Source organism: Heteronotia binoei, chromosome 2, assembly GCF_032191835.1.
Source record: "Heteronotia binoei isolate CCM8104 ecotype False Entrance Well chromosome 2, APGP_CSIRO_Hbin_v1, whole genome shotgun sequence".
In the NCBI taxonomy this organism is placed as follows: domain Eukaryota; kingdom Metazoa; phylum Chordata; class Lepidosauria; order Squamata; family Gekkonidae; genus Heteronotia; species Heteronotia binoei.
In genome coordinates this window covers 152,665,492-152,684,354 of record NC_083224.1, presented here as the reverse complement: position 1 = coordinate 152,684,354, position 18,863 = coordinate 152,665,492, and the positions used below count along the sequence as shown (strand labels likewise).

Genomic DNA, 18,863 nt, shown 5'->3' with positions numbered 1-18,863 from the left:
TCTGGGTTAATTCCAAATGGAATTAGTCTGAAGCAACAAGATAAAATGGGGGTCTAGCAATAGTGCAGAGGCTAACAAGATATGTTTCTAGCATAATCTTTAATGAGCCAGAGTTCTGCTTTAATGCCGCCCTGAGCCTGCCTCGGCGGGGAGAGCGGGGTATAAATAAAAAATTATTATTATTATTATTAATGCACATCTGATAACTGAGCTCTGGAATCATGAAAGCTTATACTGGAATAATTTTTATTGGGCTCTAAGGGGCCATTAGGCTCTTTTAATTTGCACTGGGTTAATCTCCTTCCAGGCAGGAGATATGTCCAGATCAGTGACTCATGCAGAAACACTGAAGGTAGACTCTGCTGAAAGCAAATGTTCCTCCTACATACGCCAGGGGTAAACCTTTTGAGTGGAAGGAGAAAAAGTGTGACTCAAACTTTAATGCAGAAAAGGCATTCCAGCTGGGAAAAACATTGCTTCACGTTGTATGCCCCAGGGAGAAGAGGGAGCTGGGGAATGGCATGCATTCAGGTATAGTTTGTTCCCACAACAGCTTCTGTCTATCTGGATAAAAAAACAACAGGAATCTAGTGGCACCTTAAAAGCTCGCCTTACTGCACTTACCCAGTCCCAACACAGGGATATTTAAGCCATTGGAGAGGGGCACAGTGGGTATCCCTTGCGCCTGACCAGCCTCCCAGGCACTCATACTGAACCACCTATACCTCAGCAGCAAGGGCACCATCCACCTGCTTCCTTCGTCTCCTGCCCTGCAGCAAATCCTCGCGCGGAACTCTAGCAGGATTCTTTGATGACGCAAAATACCGCAAAAAAGAGTGCTCTTTACGGCAAACCGTAAAGCACTCTAGAAGCCCGCTAAAAGTATGGTTGAAAAGGAACAAGGCGGATAGCAGGAATTGGCATCGTGAATGTGAGTTGGGGGCGCGGGATCTACCCACGTCCGGCCAATAGTAATTGGCGAAGCTGCCGGCGCCGAGGGAGTACTGATTTATAGGTGGCAGAAACTCGTGTTTATAAGCAGGCAAAAATAGGAGCAAGGAAGCATTTTGTGTGAACGTTTACCTGGAATTAAAACCCACTGAATTCGGTGGATTATATTGGTGACTATAAGCAGAATTGCCAAGTCCGAAACTCTCGTGCAGCTTGATCCTTTGCATGCTTATTTCTAATAGCACTACAGTGCTATTCCAGTGTTACTTCAGTCTGTGCTCATTTATTTCAGTGGTTTTAGGCTGGAGTAAATTTTGCATAGGATTGCAGCTCTGGTTTTACTGAATTAAGTGGAGTTAACTTCCATGTAAGTGTTCTTATGACTGCAGCCAGATTCGGAAATAGAATTTTATCCAAATAAATGGGATTTGCAGTGCACTCTTATGCATGTTTTGTTAGAAGTAATACCAGTTTTCAGTGGGGCATACTCTAGTAAGTTCATAAAGGATTGCTGCCCTTAACTTACCGGTACATTGTCAAAGGAAAGAACTGGCTATGCACTGGTACCTAATAGCCCACTGAAGTCAGATTCACGATGCATGTTTACTCAGAAGCAAGCCTACAGAACTCGGTGTTGATGCCCAAGAAAGTCACTCTGATCTGCCTGGAGGAAAGTCCCATTCATTTCCTTTGGAATTACTTCCAAATAAGAGTTTGACCTTAGTCCTAAATAAACTTATTTGGAAGTAGTTCCAGTGGGAATTAATGGGACTTCCTTCCAAGATCATTAAACTGATTTTCTTGCACATCAACACAGAGTTCTGTGGATTTACTTCTGAGTAAATTTGCCTAGTGTCAGGCTGGCAGACTGCAAGAGAGAAAATGCAGTTGGGGGTTGGTGCAAATGGGCTGTGGGCATACCAACAGGAACAGACTACAGTTTCTGTTTATTTTTGTGTTCGTGCTAAGGCTTCTATATGTAAAATGGCTGGTGTGAGAGAAATTCAGCTTTTCCCCTCTCTCCTCCTAAGGGTAAAAAGGCTCCTGGAACTTTAAATGACTGAGCAAGAACCTGTAGGTACTCTGTAATTCAGGAGGGGGATGAACCTTTCACCTGTTGAAATCTTTTTTATTCATAAGCTGAGAGCATCTATTGACCTGCCCTGTGCCATCAGTATAGCACTTACAAACCTAGCACTGTTTTCTCAGATCTCAATAATTGGAGTGTTCCATTAATACCTGCCCACTCCAAACAAACAAAAGTTCTCAAAACAAAAAAGATAACCCTTCCCTGCATTGTGAGGCTATTTCAAAAACTTTTATAATACATTATTTTTTACAGAATGGTTATGAAACACTAGTGCTACAAGATCACTTGTATTGTGAGAAATCTTGCCCACAGAACTCTGTTATTTTGGCAGCATACCAATATGCTTTTATGCTTAATGTTTTGTAATGTTGTTTCTATAATATTGTATTTATTTTTAGATGACATTTGGCCTGTTAGCCACCCTGAGTCCGTTCGTGGAGAGGGCGGGATATAAATCTAGTGTAATAAATAAATATGAATGGAATTTTATTTTTAGACCGGGCCTTGCAGGACATGGCAATGTGGTTGAGGGGGAGCGGGCTGAAATTGAATCCAGCGAAGACAGAAGTCCTTTGTCTGGGTCGGGGCGCCCGGGAAGGGGAAATACCTCTCCCGGTCTTCGACGGGGCGCCGCTGAAAGCGGCGCACCGGGTCAGGAGTCTGGGAGTTCTACTGGAGCCTTCTTTATCAATGGAGGCCCAGATTGCAGCCACTTCCAAGTCAGCCTTTTTTCACCTGAGGCGGGCAAGGCAGTTGGCTCCCTTCCTAGAGCGCCAAGACCTGGCAACGGTACTTCACGCAACGGTCACCTCGAGACTGGATTACTGTAATGCCCTCTACATGGGGCTGCCTCTGTACCGAACCCGGAAGCTGCAGCTGGTGCAGAATGCAGCGGCCAGACTGTTGTTGGGGCTCCCTAAATGGGAGCACATACAGCCTGGGCTGCGCGAGCTGCACTGGCTGCCAGTTATATACCGGGTTCGTTACAAAGTGCTGGTCATTACCTTTAAAGCCCTATATGGTCGAGGACCTGTCTACCTTAGGGACCGTCTCTCCCCATACGAACCCCAGAGAGCACTGAGGTCAGCTGGAAAAAACTTGTTGACCACCCCCGGACCGAAAGAGGTGAAGCTGCAATGTACCCGTAACCGGGCCTTCTCCTCTGCAGCCCCGAACCTATGGAACCAACTTCCAGAGGAAATGCGGGCCCTGCGGGACCTTGAACAATTCCGCAGGGCCTGCAAGACCTTCCTCTTCCGACTGGCTTTCGCTGACGAAGAAAGAAATTGCTAATGACTACCGCCATTATAAAAGCACAACTAGCATTAGCACTTTTATTAACTTAATTAAGTGATTTTAAACCTATCAGAATTTTTAATGTTTAATGTTAATGTAACCTTGTCTTTTGTATAAGGGAAACTGAATGATGTTGTTAGCCGCCCTGAGCCTGCTCCGGCGGGGAGGGCGGGATATAAATAAAATTACCTACCTACCTACCTACCTTTTAATTCTTCATCTTTTTCACAGGTTGCAAGTCCCCCTTCTAGATCTGACACTGATTTTATTCTTTGATTTAACAAAATGCTTTATCTGATTGGACTTGGACTTGGAGATGCCAAAGATATTACAGTGAGAGGCCTGGAGGTTGTGCAGCAGTGTAGCCGAGTGTACTTGGAGGCCTACACTTCAGTTCTCACAGTTGGAAAGGAAGCACTGGTAGGTGATTACAGATGGAAGGAGTTTTGTTTTAAAGCTCTTAAAAACAAGTTCATGCTGAGGAATCTACCACAACACTATGAGATAATAGTACGCAATAGAGGGAGAGCATGGATGGAGATTTGTACATGGACAAGAAAACCTGGTTCAAATTCCAGTCGGCTATAAAACTTGCTGTGTGAGTGTGGGTAAGTCAATAGATTGAATCCAGCACAGAGACCCTATTTATTTATTTATTTTGATTTTTAGCCCACCCTTCCATTAGAACAGACTCAGGGTGGGTTACATCATAAAACTGTCAACAGTAAAAACAGTAAAAAACCCAATTTAAAATATATAATCTAAAATTACAAAGATTAAGATGGCAAATTCCACCTCACAGATGTGACCTGTTGTCTAGGTCCAGCAGATCATGTAGCACTGGGATGGAGTGAGGGGGCGAGGCCGGTAACAAGTGATGCCCACTGCCTCAGCTGAAAGCCTGGTGAAACAACTCTGTTTTACAGGCCCTCCGGAATGGATCATAAATCTTCCTGGCTCACCCCACCCCACAGTTATTTTGACCCTAGGCAACTTTATTCCCAGGAGTAATAGTCTTGTGGGTCAAGAGGCTGCAGTGGTAGGCCTGCTGGCAGCAAGCAAACTCCTGCTCTCAATAATTTGAGAAGTAGGAGGGGAGGAAAGGAGGGGAGGAATAATATCAATGGAGAGCATAAGAACAAAAGAATACTTTATGAAAGCATTTGGAAATCTTGAAAAACCTTGGGGAATCTCCATGATGAAATAGAGTCTTCTGATTGGTTAAGATATGGCATATGGCAGGAAGTATGGTGCCCACTTCCTGTTCAAGAAAAAGGTTTAGAGGATGATTCATTTAAAGTTGCCAGCAACCTGGAGGGAAAATACTCTGCCCCTTTAATAGAGGTTTCATATGTTGAGCTAGAAAAGTTAAACTTTTCATAGCATGGAAGTAACTAACATCACCTAATAACATCAAATTAAGACTCTGTTAAGGGGCAGACCACTTTTTCTTTGGTTTTATGGTATCCTTTGGGTTCCAGTTGTTGTGAAAGATTTTAATCTGAGACAAAAAGAAGCAATCACTGTTGTGTAACGGATAGGGTGCTAGACTTGGACTAAGTTGGCGTGAGTGCAAATCTCTGGTCAGCCATGACGCTTACTGTGAGACATTGAGCCACTTGCTGGCACTCAGCCTCCCTCAGAGATTGCTGTAAGAATGTTTAAATGATATTCAGATGTTTTTATAGAAGCACATATGTTGCCTGGAATTCCCTGGAAAAAGAATGTAAATAGGTATGACCTCATGGTTTTTTTTTTTTCTAGGAGCAATTTTATGGCAAAGAGCTGATTCTTGCAGACAGAGAAACAGTGGAACAGAATGCAGATACAGTCCTGAAGGATGCCCATCAATGTGATGTTGCTTTTCTTGTAGTTGGAGATCCTTTTGGGTAAGAAGCAACAGCAGTTTAAATAGTCTTTTTTGTGGTGGTGGTAAATCACTAATTCAGGATTGATTATGTGTGAAAAGATTGATTTCCAAGAACTCATATTTTTGGTATGGACTGACTTGTTTTTGGTATGCTCTGACCTTGCACAGCTGACATACAAGCAACTCACCTCATTCTTTCCATGTTTTAATTTAATTTTTACTTTGGACTGTATTTATTTGTTTAGAATATTTTTAGCAAGACATTCCCTTCAGCTGCTGTGTGGGACTGCCAAACAAAACAAAGAAGTCTTCACCTATTATTATTATCTGTTTATTTATATTCTGCCCATTCCCCATAGGGGCTCAGAGCGGAGCACAACATGAATAATAAAATCACAATAAAATCAATATAACAATAAAACAGCATATCAGTAAAAACCGATTACAGTGTTCAGTCCAACAGAACAGTTCAACAGGACCAAGATGGTATAACAATACGATGCAGCAAATACCTACTGGTGGAAGACAAAAATAGAGGGAGATGGATGAATGTCCCTGAGAAAGAAGTTTTGATGCCATGAGTTGGATCCCATGCATTTTTTTGCAGTAATACTAATGCTTTCCTCTGATGCATGCCCTGGTGAAAGGAGGCTTCCCCTCTTGCATTGTGGAAGGTGCTGCTGTTCATCCAACAGATCCATATGATATAACAAAGTATGTGGGTGACATGTGACGACTGAACTTTCAATTACACCGCCAAGGCAATAATTATGTACCTAAGTGCCATCAAGTTGCAACCAACTTATGGCAACCCCAGCAAGAGACTTTTGAGGCAAGTGAGAAGCAGAGGTAGTTTTGTCAGTGCCTTCCTCTGCACAGTCTTCTTTAGTGGTCTTCCTTCCAAGTGCTGACCATGCTTAGCTTCTGAGATCTGACAGGATCAGGCTACTCCATGCCACCTTCACTCCAAGGCAATAATTATAGCGTTACAATGTCAATTCTTAGAAGCCTCCTCAGTAGCTTTGGAGTACCTCAAAGGGATGCTATGTCTGTTCTTCAAAATTTCAAGTTCTAATTTTATGTATTATTTGTCTCTTTTGTTCTCCATTTTTAAAACCATAAATAAGGGGGGAAATCATAATGACTGTTAAAAAGTGGTGCATGCCATTGCAGATGTAAAATTACACCTAGTTTAAAACAAACTAAGGAAAAGGAAGGAGGGGGATTCACACAGGGGAGGAAGGAGTGCGCTAGTCATAGCAGATCATGTTTACATGGATGTAGCTTCTGGAAGCACATCTTTAGATAGAAATACACACTCACTAGATACATACACTGTCCATTTTAGTGACAGTTCTAACAGTGCAATCCTAAAGCAGAGTTGCTTCCTTCTAGGATCATCAAAGTCCATGAGCTTACAAGAGTGTAACTTTGCTCAGGGTGGCACCACAAAATTTGTAATGATTTTGCAAGCTGCAAAGAGTTCCCAGGTTGCATTTTTCTTGCATGGCGTTCATTTGTTGCTGGAGATTCTTGCCATCTGGTTGCTTTTGAAATGTAATGCTGCCTATCTGCTATATGCATCTTCCTGCTGGGCTTCATGTGTTCTAGCCATATGTGGACATCTGGGTCATTACCAATGGTTTATCAGTTTGGTTTATTAAGCCTCTTAGTTCCATTTCCTATTCCCGCTGGAGGTGGCAGTCCTTCCTTGCCCCAGAAGGCTGTCCTTCTGCCCTGACCAGTCAAACATCATCAATCTGTAATGTCAAGCTGCAGAGAAGAGGTCTTTTTCTCCAGATGGTGAATCAAAATTAATATGGCAGTGTTGGGTGGGGGCACTGGGGAAATGTAATCACCATAAACATAGAAGGAGTTTCTCTTCATAAAGAGGTGCATGTGTTTTAAAAAAAAGAGTAATTTATGTAAATATAGCTCTGAGGGACATCAAGAAGAGGATTTTTTTTAAATCATTGAATGGGTACTTAACTGCAGATGATGTCAGCCTTTGAGAATTAAAGTCATTGCAACCATTCAAGCAAGCAGTGGTGTTATTAAAATCTTGGGCTATCTAAAAAAAAGTAAGCCTGTAGCCCCTTTTGCCACAGGAATGCCAACCGCTGAGAGAAGGGACTAGAGAAATAACTTTAAAAAAAAATGAAAGTTGGGAATTCACAGAACCTGTGATGCTTATTTTTATAATAATGCACCAATGTAACAAGAAAGAAAAAGCCTCTGTGGCCCAGGAGAAGATGGCTTCTGCCAGGAGTCTGGAGCAGGGAAACTGTGGGGCCAACCTCCCACATGGAAGCCCCATTGCTGCTGTGCTGTATTGGCAATCACACTGGCAACAGGGAACCACACAAGTTTTCTCCTGTGCAGAAACCCTCCAAGTCTCCAAAAGAGAAGCTTTTGACTGAAGCTGGTGTGGGCGGGTTTTTTATAAATATTGTGCTGGTAATGGCTGAAAGCAAAAGCCAAGGACAGGTTCTTGGAGCGTGCCCAGAATTCAGAAGCCAATTTTGAGCTTATCCTAGAATTTGGAGCAATTGGAAAGGAAAAGGCATGGAAGGATGAGGAAGGGCAGGAAGGAATAAGGAAGTGGATACTAGAACTAGGGTAGGCAACCCCATCACATGCACCAGTCAATACTCCCTCTAAGCTGTGGAGTGAGCAAAAATTCTACTTTGAGCTACAGGCATTAACGCTGTGAGCTACTGCATAAATTAGCTTGCTCTGGGGCCATTTTTCCTGAGCTAAGACAAAAACATGTGAACTGTAGACTGAAAAACTAATTCAGCTTAGAGGGAACACTGGCACCAGTGCGTGTTTATTTTTGAATTTCTGTGAGAACTGGGAAGTTTGTTTTGTTTAGAATGAACCCTGAGACTCTAAGCCAAATTGCACACCAGCCCTGCCTTGACTCTTCATAAGACTGCTGAGTTTGTTCATGATGTGGATCTCTCCAGCTCCAGCTGGTTTTGCTGGAGGATCACACTGATACAGAGCAGACTAAAGATGGTGGGCCAAAGTCCCAATTCCCACCCTGTAAGAATTCTGCAATTTAATTATAGGTGTCAACGTGCAGCACTCCTGTTTTTGCCTCTGATTTGGCAACAGTGGTGGAGGGAGACCAGTGGCAGCCCTTGAGGTGTCCAATTTTTGACTTGTGAACTTCTGTTTGTTGCTCTTTAATTCACATTTTAAACACCTCAGTGTTAGGAGCTCAGCAAAAGAACTAAAAACAATGCAAGTGGCCGGTCCTGTTCATAGCAAACTGGAGGGGAATATACACTACCAGGGTAACAAAACAATAAAGGAATTCAGTTCAGGATAAATGAATAGCTTTCAGGCAGCAGGAAGGAAAAGAGATGTCTGCATTAACTTTTTTGTTGTTGTTCATAAGACTAGCAAAACTTTCCTCCTCCCCCTACCTTACAAGTCACTTCATAATTAGATAAACTCAAGGCAGACAGCCCTGGACGTACAGCTGTATTTTGGAGACCAAACAGGCTCCCAACAAAGAAGTTTTCAAACCCCTACTTTGGAGCTCAAGATATGGATGCCTTCCCACTGCTGTCTGGCATGTACTTCTCTGCCTTTAGTTGTTACATTATCTGGGGGGAGGGGGGAGAAGGAACAGTCTGCTGGTCATCTAGGAAGAACAGTTGATGTAGACCTCTCTTCTTGTCCTAATTCAGCAAGCTTATTTTTAACAGCATTCTTTTATTTCTTTTTCTCCCCACTAATTTCTCTCCTCTGCTCTCCTTGCAACGTGGTAGAAATGAGTTGGGACTCTTGCCAGGCCATCCTAAGCAGAGTTACTGTAGTCCAAGTCCACTGAAGCCAGTGCCCTTAGAAGGGTATAACTTTGGTTTGGATAGCACTGTTGGATCCTTTGGCTGAGCTTGAAGGATGTAGACACATTTCTCAGTCAGAGTTTAGAGTAGAACTTTGGGTGAGAAATGATAGCAATTGAACAACATTCAGTTAAAGAGGAACTTTTGAGAGCTCCTCTGAATATGATGCTTCAACCCTGGAAAGCATCTGGGACCCTTGCGGCGCTGCCTAATGGCCATTTTCAGCCAGATGCTGCTGGTGCCAGTTCAGCTCTGTGGACTGGGCAGCATTGAACTATGATACCTTTGGGAAAAGAGGGCAGCTGAAACTATTGTTCAGATTTGGGCTTTATTTAAATGACTTTCCATACTTGGGAGTTCATAATGCAATAAAATATGATGGATGTGCTCTTGGACAGCAGCCTTTACAAAGGAAGCGTTTTCAGTATTCATGCTTTTTCAGTCATGACCTGTTCCATGGTGCCTATCCTTGCCTTTTTAAAGCTGATATTTCTTACACAAACAGCTTCGTGTAAATTAGTGGCAGGCAGCATATATTTAGATGGGTGATCCTTTGAGCCAAACCTCAGTCATTAATCAATCGAACAAGGGGCTACACCTCCCTAGTTGGACCGTCCATCTGAGCCTTCATTTGCATGCTGTTGGTACATGCTAGCGCTGTTCTCTTGACTTCTTGCAACCTTTTGTTTCTGCAACCTCCCCCTCCCCCAGAATAGAATTATTTTTCTCAGCAACTGAGGCTTAGGAGCGGTGGGGATGGGTACAATGGACCTTCCCCGAAGTCCTGAATAACACTTTTGAATGTATCATGAAAACAAGGATTTAGTATACTGGTGCAAATGCAGAGCATGCATGCAAAGTTTCTCATTTACAATTACGGGGAGACCTGTTTCCTCCGTAATTGGAAGGAAGATTGGAGTCCTGCCGAAGTTACTGTTTGCACTCAACAAAGCTGATGTTTGCCAGTCAACAGATGTCCTGCTGTCCTTTGCCAGAGACAAAGAAACAGAGGAACATCTAGTTAGCAGGCAGAAATTTACTTCATTAAAATAAAAATGTAAAAGACGTGCATTTTGACAGTTTAGAGTTTCTTGCGCTTTCTGTTTTAGCTAGTTGAATGTAGAAAGCTTTTTGGCATTTGACATGGAGAACTCAGTCCTTCTTCCCCCTCAGTCTTCTGTACAGCCGGGGTGGGATTCTAGCACGAGCTCCTTTGCATATTAGGCCACACACCCCTGATGTAGCCAATCCTCAAAAGAGCTTACAAGGCTCTTTTTTGTAAGCTCTTGGAGGATTGGCTGCATCAGAGGTGTGTGGCCTAATATGCAAAGGAGCTTGTGCTTTCCACCCCTGTGTACAGCCATACTACTGAAATGCATTAAGTGTACACTTGAGCCTACGTTACTATTTTATGTCTTATAGGATCAGTTTATACACTCCACAGAATTATATAGCCAAGGTGCTTCTGGATTGTACACTTCATGCTGTGAATAGTGTGAATAGCAAGGGGTGCGTACGTTGGCATTTCCCATAGCAAGGGGTGAAGCGTGGAAGGCATATATAGGCTTTTCAACATCTGGCTATGTGTGTGTCAGGGTTCCCTGGCCCAATGTTCTTTGTGTTTTTCTGTGGGACACACCAGCATGAGAGCAATACACCCACAGCAGCTGTGCTTGCTATTGAAATAATGTTGGTACATTTTGTTATTTAAAATGCTTCTATCCCATCTTACTCCACAAGCAGACTTGCGTTGGTTGTGAAGCTATCCTTTACTGATTTATTGTAAGGGAAGCCGTGAGAGAACTGATTCTAAATGAATTGAAAAGCAAGCCCCCCTCCCAAATCCCATAACCTGTTGCTTCCTCTCCACAGGGCTACTACACACAGTGACCTCATTCTCCGAGCAGTGAAGCTGGGGATTCCTTATCGAGTTATACACAATGCTTCTATACTCAATGCTGTTGGCTGCTGTGGTTTACAGGTAACTAGCTTGGCTATGTGATATCAGCCAAAATCTTCAGTCCATCTTGCTATGAGGATTCTGGGGAATGGAGGTCATGACATGCCACCGAATCTTCAGGAAGTGGCTATGAAAGTTGTGCAGTTTCCGGCCTGGTTTCCAGAATATGTTGATGCTTCCTTTTTTTTTTTTCTGAAAGTGCTGCAAATGTTTTTCATGATGTAACAGGCTTTAAAAAGGGTGTTTTATTTTTCTTATCCAGTGTATGTGTAAAATAGGAATAGGCAGTGCAATTCTTTATCCTTCGGTACAGAAACTGGTGGTGTCTCAGGGCCAAACTACAGGATACTTTATTTTGCATGTAGGTTCTAGATTGCCCAGATCTGACTAGCTTTCCCTTCAGCCACATGGCAGCTGCAGGGAAAGTCATCTTAAAAATCAGCAGGAGCCCAGTTTGGCTCAAGACTGGTGTGGCAGGAGGAGGGGCTCATGCCTTCCACATATGTTCCATATTCTCAAGCCAAAACAGCCCCTTTGGAGCTTTGCTTGGTTACCAGATATGAAGACTTTGATCCGTTTTCCATGACAAAGTTTAGGATTCATGTACACACACCCCATCTTCTAGTGAATCAGGGCGCAGGGGCAGCTGAGGGAAGAACTGGGACCCTGAGTAGTGGAAGAGCTCTCTAACCACAGGAAAGGAGTTGGGAAGGAAGGGATTTCCTTAGGGCGGCTGCAATACCCCACATGCATGCATTGATGAGTCCTCTTGGTCATTCACTGGGAAAAGTGAAAGGGGATGAGATTTGACAGCTTTGAACTGGTACTCCATCTTGTCCAGTTGACATACAACAGTGACCATCTCATCCTTTCCCCTTTTTAGTTTAATTCTTACCTTTTTTGGTATGTTGAGTTGAATCCCATAACATCCACTGCACTTACAGCAGCATCTTCCCCTGATGGAAGGAATCCTTAAAGTGCAGGCTGAGGGCTTAGAATCATAAAGTTTGAAGGGACCTCCAGGGTCACCTAGTCCAACTCCCTGCACAGTGCAAGAAATTCATAAATACCTCCCCCCACCCACCCCCCGCACACACATATACATCCCCACTGACCCCTGCTCCATGCCCAGTTGACAAAAACCTGCAGAATCCCTTGCCAAGCTGGCCTGGAAAAAAATTGCTGACTGATCCCAAAGTGTAAATCAGCATTTCCCTGGGCAGGCAAGAAAGGGCCACAAGATCTAAACACTGATGCAGCCCTTTCCACCCTCTTCCTCATGATCTGCCTAATTCAAAGAATCAGCATTGCTGTCAGAGAGCTATCTAGCCTCTGTTTAAAAATCTCCAAGGAAGGAGAGCCCATCACCTTCCAAGGAAGCCTGTTCCACTGAGGAACCACTCTAACTGTCAGGAAGTTCTTCCTAATGTTTAACCAGAAACTCTTTTAATTTCAACCTATTGGTTCTAGTCTGACCTTCTGAGGCAACAAAAAATTTGGCAGCCTTAATTTGCCTTGGGAATTAGCAATTAGGAAGTAGATAGTTAACTCTTATCCTTCTGCTCCATTTTGCAGCTCAAAACCAGAGCATGGGTCTGTTGAAGTTTTTCCATAAACAGAATGATATCTGGAATGGCATGTGATTTTCTTGCCTCCCCCAGCTCTTATTGCAGCCAGGAACAGCACTCATATCCATGGATGGTTCAGGGAGGGCTTCCTGTTGAGGCTTCCTGCTTCATTATTAAGCTTGTAGAGGGGAGACTGTTTTTAATTGACTTTTTCCCCCCTTGAAAATGCTTAACAACAGAATTGGCTAACTGGTTTCAAATAGCAAAACCAAGCTATTGAAGGATTAAACCTCCTCTTTCTTCCCCATGTGGCGCTGAGGCTGCTGGAGTCTACAGGTTGCTTTCTAGGGGCAGAGGAGTTCTGCAGAGGCATGATCTTTGTCTCATCTGTTGGAGACCTCAGTCTGTGGCACCAAAAGCATTGAAGAGCTGTGTGGTGCTTTAGAGACTTAACATATTTATTACAACATAAACTTTGTGAGCCAGAGCTTGCTTCATCACGGATGTGTGGCAGGTGTTGATAACTCCAGGGGGAGGAGTTATGGTTCTGCAGGGAGATGAAGATCAATCCGCACAAGAGAAAATAGTACCTGTCTCACAGCATGATGCTGTAAATACAGAATAAAAAGAATAGGAAACCCAGTCAGTATGAGTGTGACCCACTCTTACTAATGGCTGTAAGCAACTAATGTTGTTGTTCAGTCACACAGTCGAGTCCGACTCTTTGCGACCCCATGGACAAAGTCACGCCAGGCCTTCCTGTCTTCTACCATTCTCTGAAGTCTGCTCAAATTCGTGTTTGTTACATCAGTAACGCTGTCCAGCCATCTCATTTTTTTGCCATCCCCTTCTTCTTTTGCCTTCTGTTTTTCCCAGCAACTAATAGGAATGGTAAAATCAATAGCATACCAGGACCCTTTAAATAGGAGCAATTACTTTCTGTTTCAAACCAGCCACCCCCAGGATTTTATGAGACCATGTTGCACAGTGTCTAATTGCTAATGGCACAGTGGATGGAGGCCTGTATTGTGAAGAGTGGAACAAGTCTGGAGAGAGACTGAGCGCAGTCTTGCATCAAGTCATTCTGCTGCCTGTTGCTGGGAACTTCTTCAGTCTGTTCCACTTCTGGGCCTTTGGGGGAAATTGCCTGTGCTGTCCTACGTCTCCTTTGCAGCATGCGTGACAGAAAGTTGTTTAGGTTTTAAAAAAATATATATGAAAGCTGATATGTGCAGGTTTTATGTTATTCATGTTGCAGTCATGGTTGTAATGATTTTTTTACAGTCCCTGTAAATACAGAGTAGCAATGCCAAGACTAGCACCAGTTGGCTTTCTGCTTCATGAGAAAAGGTCTATGGCTGCCAAAATGGAAAAGATGACCACAGAAAAAATATATTTTGATCAATTGTACCAGGACTGGATTTTCTTTCTTTCTTTTTCATGTCTAGCTATAGAAACCTCAAAAGTTGGACTGGGGCAGCTTGTTGTTTCCCCCGGCACAAAATTACTTTGCAGTCTTGTGCCATTGGTCCAAGATGAGAGAAGATGTTTACAGGATAGTGCAGACTTTTTTTTTCTGCCTTGTGAAATCATAGTCCATCATGCAGGCATTGTTGGTTCTTGTGTTAAAGTAGTTATTGGTATGTAATCATTGTTTATAAAAGTCTAGATCAGGGGTGTCGAACTCCTTTGTTATGAGGGCCGGATCTGACCTAAATGAGACCTTGTTAAGATTAGGTAGCAGAGATATAAACTTTTTAAAGGACATAGACAAACACAACTAAAGATTTTTTTTAAAAAAAAACTTAAAACATGCTTAAAACATTAGCACTTGTTGGTCTTAAAGGTGCTTTCTTTCAATTTCTCCCATGGGACCCAGGGAACTGGGCAAAGGAAGCTCTGGCTCTTTCTCTTCCTCCCCAGGGGACCAGGAGGGGGAAGAGCCTCAGCCAATGGAGAAAATCTAGGTTTGCTCTGTAGCTCCTGTGCGACTGAGCAGGCCTTGCAAAGCAAGCTGAGATGTAGAAGGAAGCAAGAAAGGAAGAAGGAAGCAGACAAGAGCCAGTTGCTCGGGGGCTTGATAGGAGCCCTCCAGGGGGCTGATTTGGCCCCCGGGCCACATATTTGACACCCCTGGTCTAGATTGTCATCTTCACATTCTGTAACACAAGAGACCTGGCAAGAGGTGGAGCTATGCTAATAGTAATTTCTCCACACTGATCGTATTTAGATTGTTCATTTACTTTTTTCCTGCCTCATCTCCAAGAAGCTCAGAGCAGCGTAGAGGGGCTCTCCTTTCCTCTGTTTTAGCCTCACAGCAACCATATGAGTTAATCCAAGCAAGCGTGACTAGCCCAAGTAAACCCGATGTGTTTCATGTCAAGTCAGGGTTTGAACTTGGGTTTCTTGGTCCTGGCCTGACACTATGCTCTATACAATGCTGGCTCTTTATCCCTCATCTATGTAACAAGTTAAGGTAGTTGTAGTGGTGTGGTGGGAAATTGCCTGTTACTTGCTTATGACAAAGGCTTCAGTCCAAGTTGCTGCACCACCCTCTTCTGCCAAGCCTCCAGGTCTTGACCTCCCTAGGAGTAGAAGGATGTTCCAGATCAAGCAGAGTAGAAAGGAAAACTTCTAGCTTTCCAGTACAGTAAAACTTGATTGGAAGGGGTAAACGTTGGAGGCTTTTCTGATTAACATGCATATCTGTCGAACCGGTGGGGTTTTGCAAATTATTCACCTAGTGAAGATAATTTGCCATTGGTTTAGTGCAAAGGAAAGGAAGTACATCTAGGTGCGCTGCCTCTTATGTTGAATGGCTACAACAAGATATAGCAACTCAGATGACATTGTACAGTGGCTTGGCCAAATTACTGGAAAATAGATCTACCAATAGCTGGTGGCCCTTATCTGTATAGCTAAACAGCCTCTCAGTGATCAGAAACCACATACTTACTAATGCCATATGACGGGCAAAGTACAAGACCTGTCATCCACCTTTCTGAATTTGACATTCATTGGTTGATTTTTCCTTTAAATAGTAGCAATTCCAGCTCTTAAAAAAAAGGGGGTGACTTTCTTTGTATGTGGGTAAGGGTGCAAAGTTTAAATCTGATCGTGGTGCACAGCTTCATACTCCAGAAGCGAAAAACAGGAAACACCTTTGTAATCTCTTTTGAAAACACATCGGGTGAGCTGAAGCTGGTGGTTGCTTCTGTCTAGGAAGGGCAGCAGCTGTGCCTTTGCTAATCACAAAAGGACCAGTGTGCACAATGATGGTTGTGGGGTTTGGGGAGACATCGCTGTCTTTACATTTTTTATAACCAGTTTCACAAAGTCTGAGGAGAAATTTCCATCTTGTGATTCCTGAACATTTTGAAGGTGGCAGTGATTGGATAGAACAATCCTCTTTCGTGTTTTGAGCCATTTTTAAAAAACTGTTTCTATTTTGTAAATTGTAGTTTGCTTCCAGTTTGCATAAATTCACACTTGAAGGCCCAGCTAGGTGACTTTTGCATGTGGATTAACTTATTCTGCACAATGAGATAGTAGAGTTTTGGACTGAACTACTTCAGGTGGCAGAACTTTTTATCATCTTAAACACATTTCACAATAAAGAATATGTACACAGCATGGGGAAAATGTTAAGTGTAGTATGCATTAGAGGCAGAGACGACATCTTAAGAAGCTTATTATGAGACAGAACATTCCAAAAATACGGCCATCCCCACATGCATCTGATATAGTAAAGTCCTGTGGTGAATTCTGCAACTTTATTATGTGTAAAGTGTAGAATGACTGTCAGATGTAGTCTGCTTGTACCATGTTGCCTTGGAATAGAATTTTAATTGCCAATAGAGTAAGAATTTGAGCAGTTATGGCCGCTTTCTTTATGACAGTCATTCTTACCCTTTAATTCACATCTGCCCACCAAGCACACATCATTTATCATGAAATGCCCACCCTCCAGGCTGTAAGTAAAAAAAAGTTAAGATGTAAACATAGCACTCCAGATAACACAACCTTGTTTATATATGAATATTTGATATATGTAGGGTTGCCAGCCTTGGGCATATTTTTTTTTTTTGGGGGGGGGAGGGGGGGACCTACTAGTCCAGCATCCCCTGGCATCAGTGGTAGAACATCCACTGCTTGGCAATGCAGTTGGTCCTAGGTTCAATCCTCAGCATCTCCAGTTAAAAGGATCAGGTGTTAGGTGATGTGAGAGACCTCAACCTAAGCCTCTGGAGACCCGCTGCCAGTCTGAGTAGACAGTACTAAGAACATAAGACGAACAATGCTGGATCAGACCAATATAACTAGTCCAGCATCCTGTATCACACAGTGGCCAACCAGTTCTTTTGGACAACCAAGATGTTTCTCTGATGTTGCCTCTTGGCTCTGGAATTCAGAGGTTCCTCTTAGTCACCATGTCTAGTAGCCACTATTCTCTATGAATCTATCTAATCCTTCTTTAAAGCTGTTTATTCCTGTAGCCACCACTACATCCTCTGGTAGTAAATTCCACATTTTAATCACTCTTTATAAAGTATTTCCTTTTGACCTTGATAGACTAATGGTTTGACTCAGTATAAGGCAGTTAGTTTCATGTATGCTCATAGGAACTTGCCTCCACTATCTGTGTGAAGGAAATGTCCCCTACAGTTCTGAATGCCCACCCCCCAAAATTGTATATCTCCCCAGTGGGGAGATTACTAGGAATCACTACTTTATACCCCAGTTGGTTTTGTCTTGTTTCTTAAACAACAACTGCTTGGGGAAAGGGAGGCTTTGTTTTTTAAAAGAAAAATCAACCCCTCAGTAAGGAGATGACATAACGTTTTTGACTGATCTTGCTAAAGCCCATGCACTTTGCATTTGCTGCCCTTGCCTGTCTCTGTTCATGCAGGAGGAAGCAGTTTGTTGTACATCTGTGAAAGAGAAGGGCTGGTCACACCCATTGCCGAATAATGTTTGGGTCAGCATTTAGCTATATGACCTTTTGTATCTTTCTGGCCTTTCTTTAGTGGGATGGGATTAATTTCTCTAACAGGAGATCAGAATTTATGCTGCCTCTCTAAAGACTGGCTCCAGGTGACTCAGAAGGCAAAAACAGTGCTGCAAAATCATAAAACCCACAAAGTGGGGGGGGGGGATCCAAGCCACAGAAAAAATAAGACATTACTCACTGCTTTAAAGTGATATTCATTAAGAAGTTGTGATGTGGCAAGTATATTGTAATTGAAATGTATTTTTATCACTTTGGTGTCAGTATTCTGTAGCTTGCTCTGAGCTTCTGGGAACGGGAGGGTTGCCATTTAAATACCCTACCAGAGAGAGAACTTTTGTCTTAGGTGTCTTCAACGCAGGGATGAGATTTTCTGGTTTCCCTGTTGCTGGTGTGGCTGTAGAAAAAGCACAGCAGCAAATGGGGCTCTCAAGTTCCATATTTCTCTGCAGTAGTCTCCAAGAAGTGACCACCCCTCTGTTCCCTGAGCTACCAAAGATTTGCATTTTTTAAAAAACCTGGCAGAAGAATATATCAATATACCATTATAACAATAAGTGTAGTATGTTCTCTGAATTTCCATCCTTTTTTTAAAAAAAAAAAGGTCTCTGTTGCTTTCCCTTGCAAAGATATGCCTTATTGTATTACCTCAACAGAGGAGGGTGTAGACTTTTTAAAGTAATGAAAGCTGAGAATTCAGAATATCTGATGCTGTAGTTACAATGTTTTATTGATATAATATTCTAGTGCCAGTTTTTTTTTGGGGGGGGGAGTAGATAAACCCCCCCCCTGGTGGCAGGGGAAGGAAATAGCTGCTGTGGGGGGCAGAGTCAGGGAAATGGCTCCCATGAGGACCAGAAGGGAAAAAGGGGCCACACCTTTAAAACTTTAAAAAAAATAAGGCTGATTATACAAATGAAGGAAATATAAATATATATATTACTCAGCCAAAAGTTCCCAGAAATTCCCACCACATTTTGCCAACGGGCTTCTTCAGGGGAATCTGTTAGCCTTACAGTGTTCCCTCAACAAAAGTACAATTGCTAGTTCCCATGTGGGCCAGAAAATCCAATTTTTCCCACTCACTTAACAGCCATCCAAGTCTTACTGCAGTCTTTCCCAAAACTCTGGAGTGGAGCCAGCTTGAAAAAAGTTGAAGAAAACCTCAGAGGTGCAAGAATGCATCAGAATATTGTGGGAAAGTGGTGATGGGGAACACTTCTCAAAAACCAGCAATAACCCATGCTGGAGGCTTCTTAG

The 18,863-nt window shown here is 42.9% G+C and overlaps 2 protein-coding genes across 7 annotated transcripts in view; one reads left to right on the top strand and one right to left on the bottom strand.

Moving 5' to 3' along the window:
• The window catches only part of LOC132566843 (uncharacterized oxidoreductase ZK1290.5-like), a 101,382-nt gene extending 100,457 nt beyond the window's left edge, over positions 1–925 (bottom strand). The window contains exon 1 of one of the 2 annotated variants that reach the window (XM_060232278.1): positions 625–925. In XM_060232278.1, coding sequence (XP_060088261.1) covers positions 625–745 — 121 coding nt within the window. In that variant the 5' untranslated portion in view covers positions 746–925. The remainder of the gene's footprint in view (positions 1–624) is intronic. The other variant, XM_060232277.1, reaches the window with a different exon arrangement.
• The window catches only part of DPH5 (diphthamide biosynthesis 5), a 37,383-nt gene continuing 18,984 nt past the window's right edge, over positions 465–18,863 (top strand). For 2 of the 5 annotated variants that reach the window (XM_060232282.1, XM_060232279.1), the window contains exons 1-4: positions 465–931; positions 3,569–3,757; positions 5,102–5,226; positions 10,940–11,048. In XM_060232282.1, the coding sequence (XP_060088265.1) occupies positions 3,623–3,757; positions 5,102–5,226; positions 10,940–11,048 (369 nt within the window). In that variant the 5' untranslated portion in view covers positions 465–931; positions 3,569–3,622. Of the gene's footprint in view, positions 1,016–3,568; positions 3,758–5,101; positions 5,227–10,939; positions 11,049–18,863 lie in introns of all 5 variants that reach the window. The other 3 variants (XM_060232283.1, XM_060232281.1, XM_060232280.1) reach the window with 2 other exon arrangements.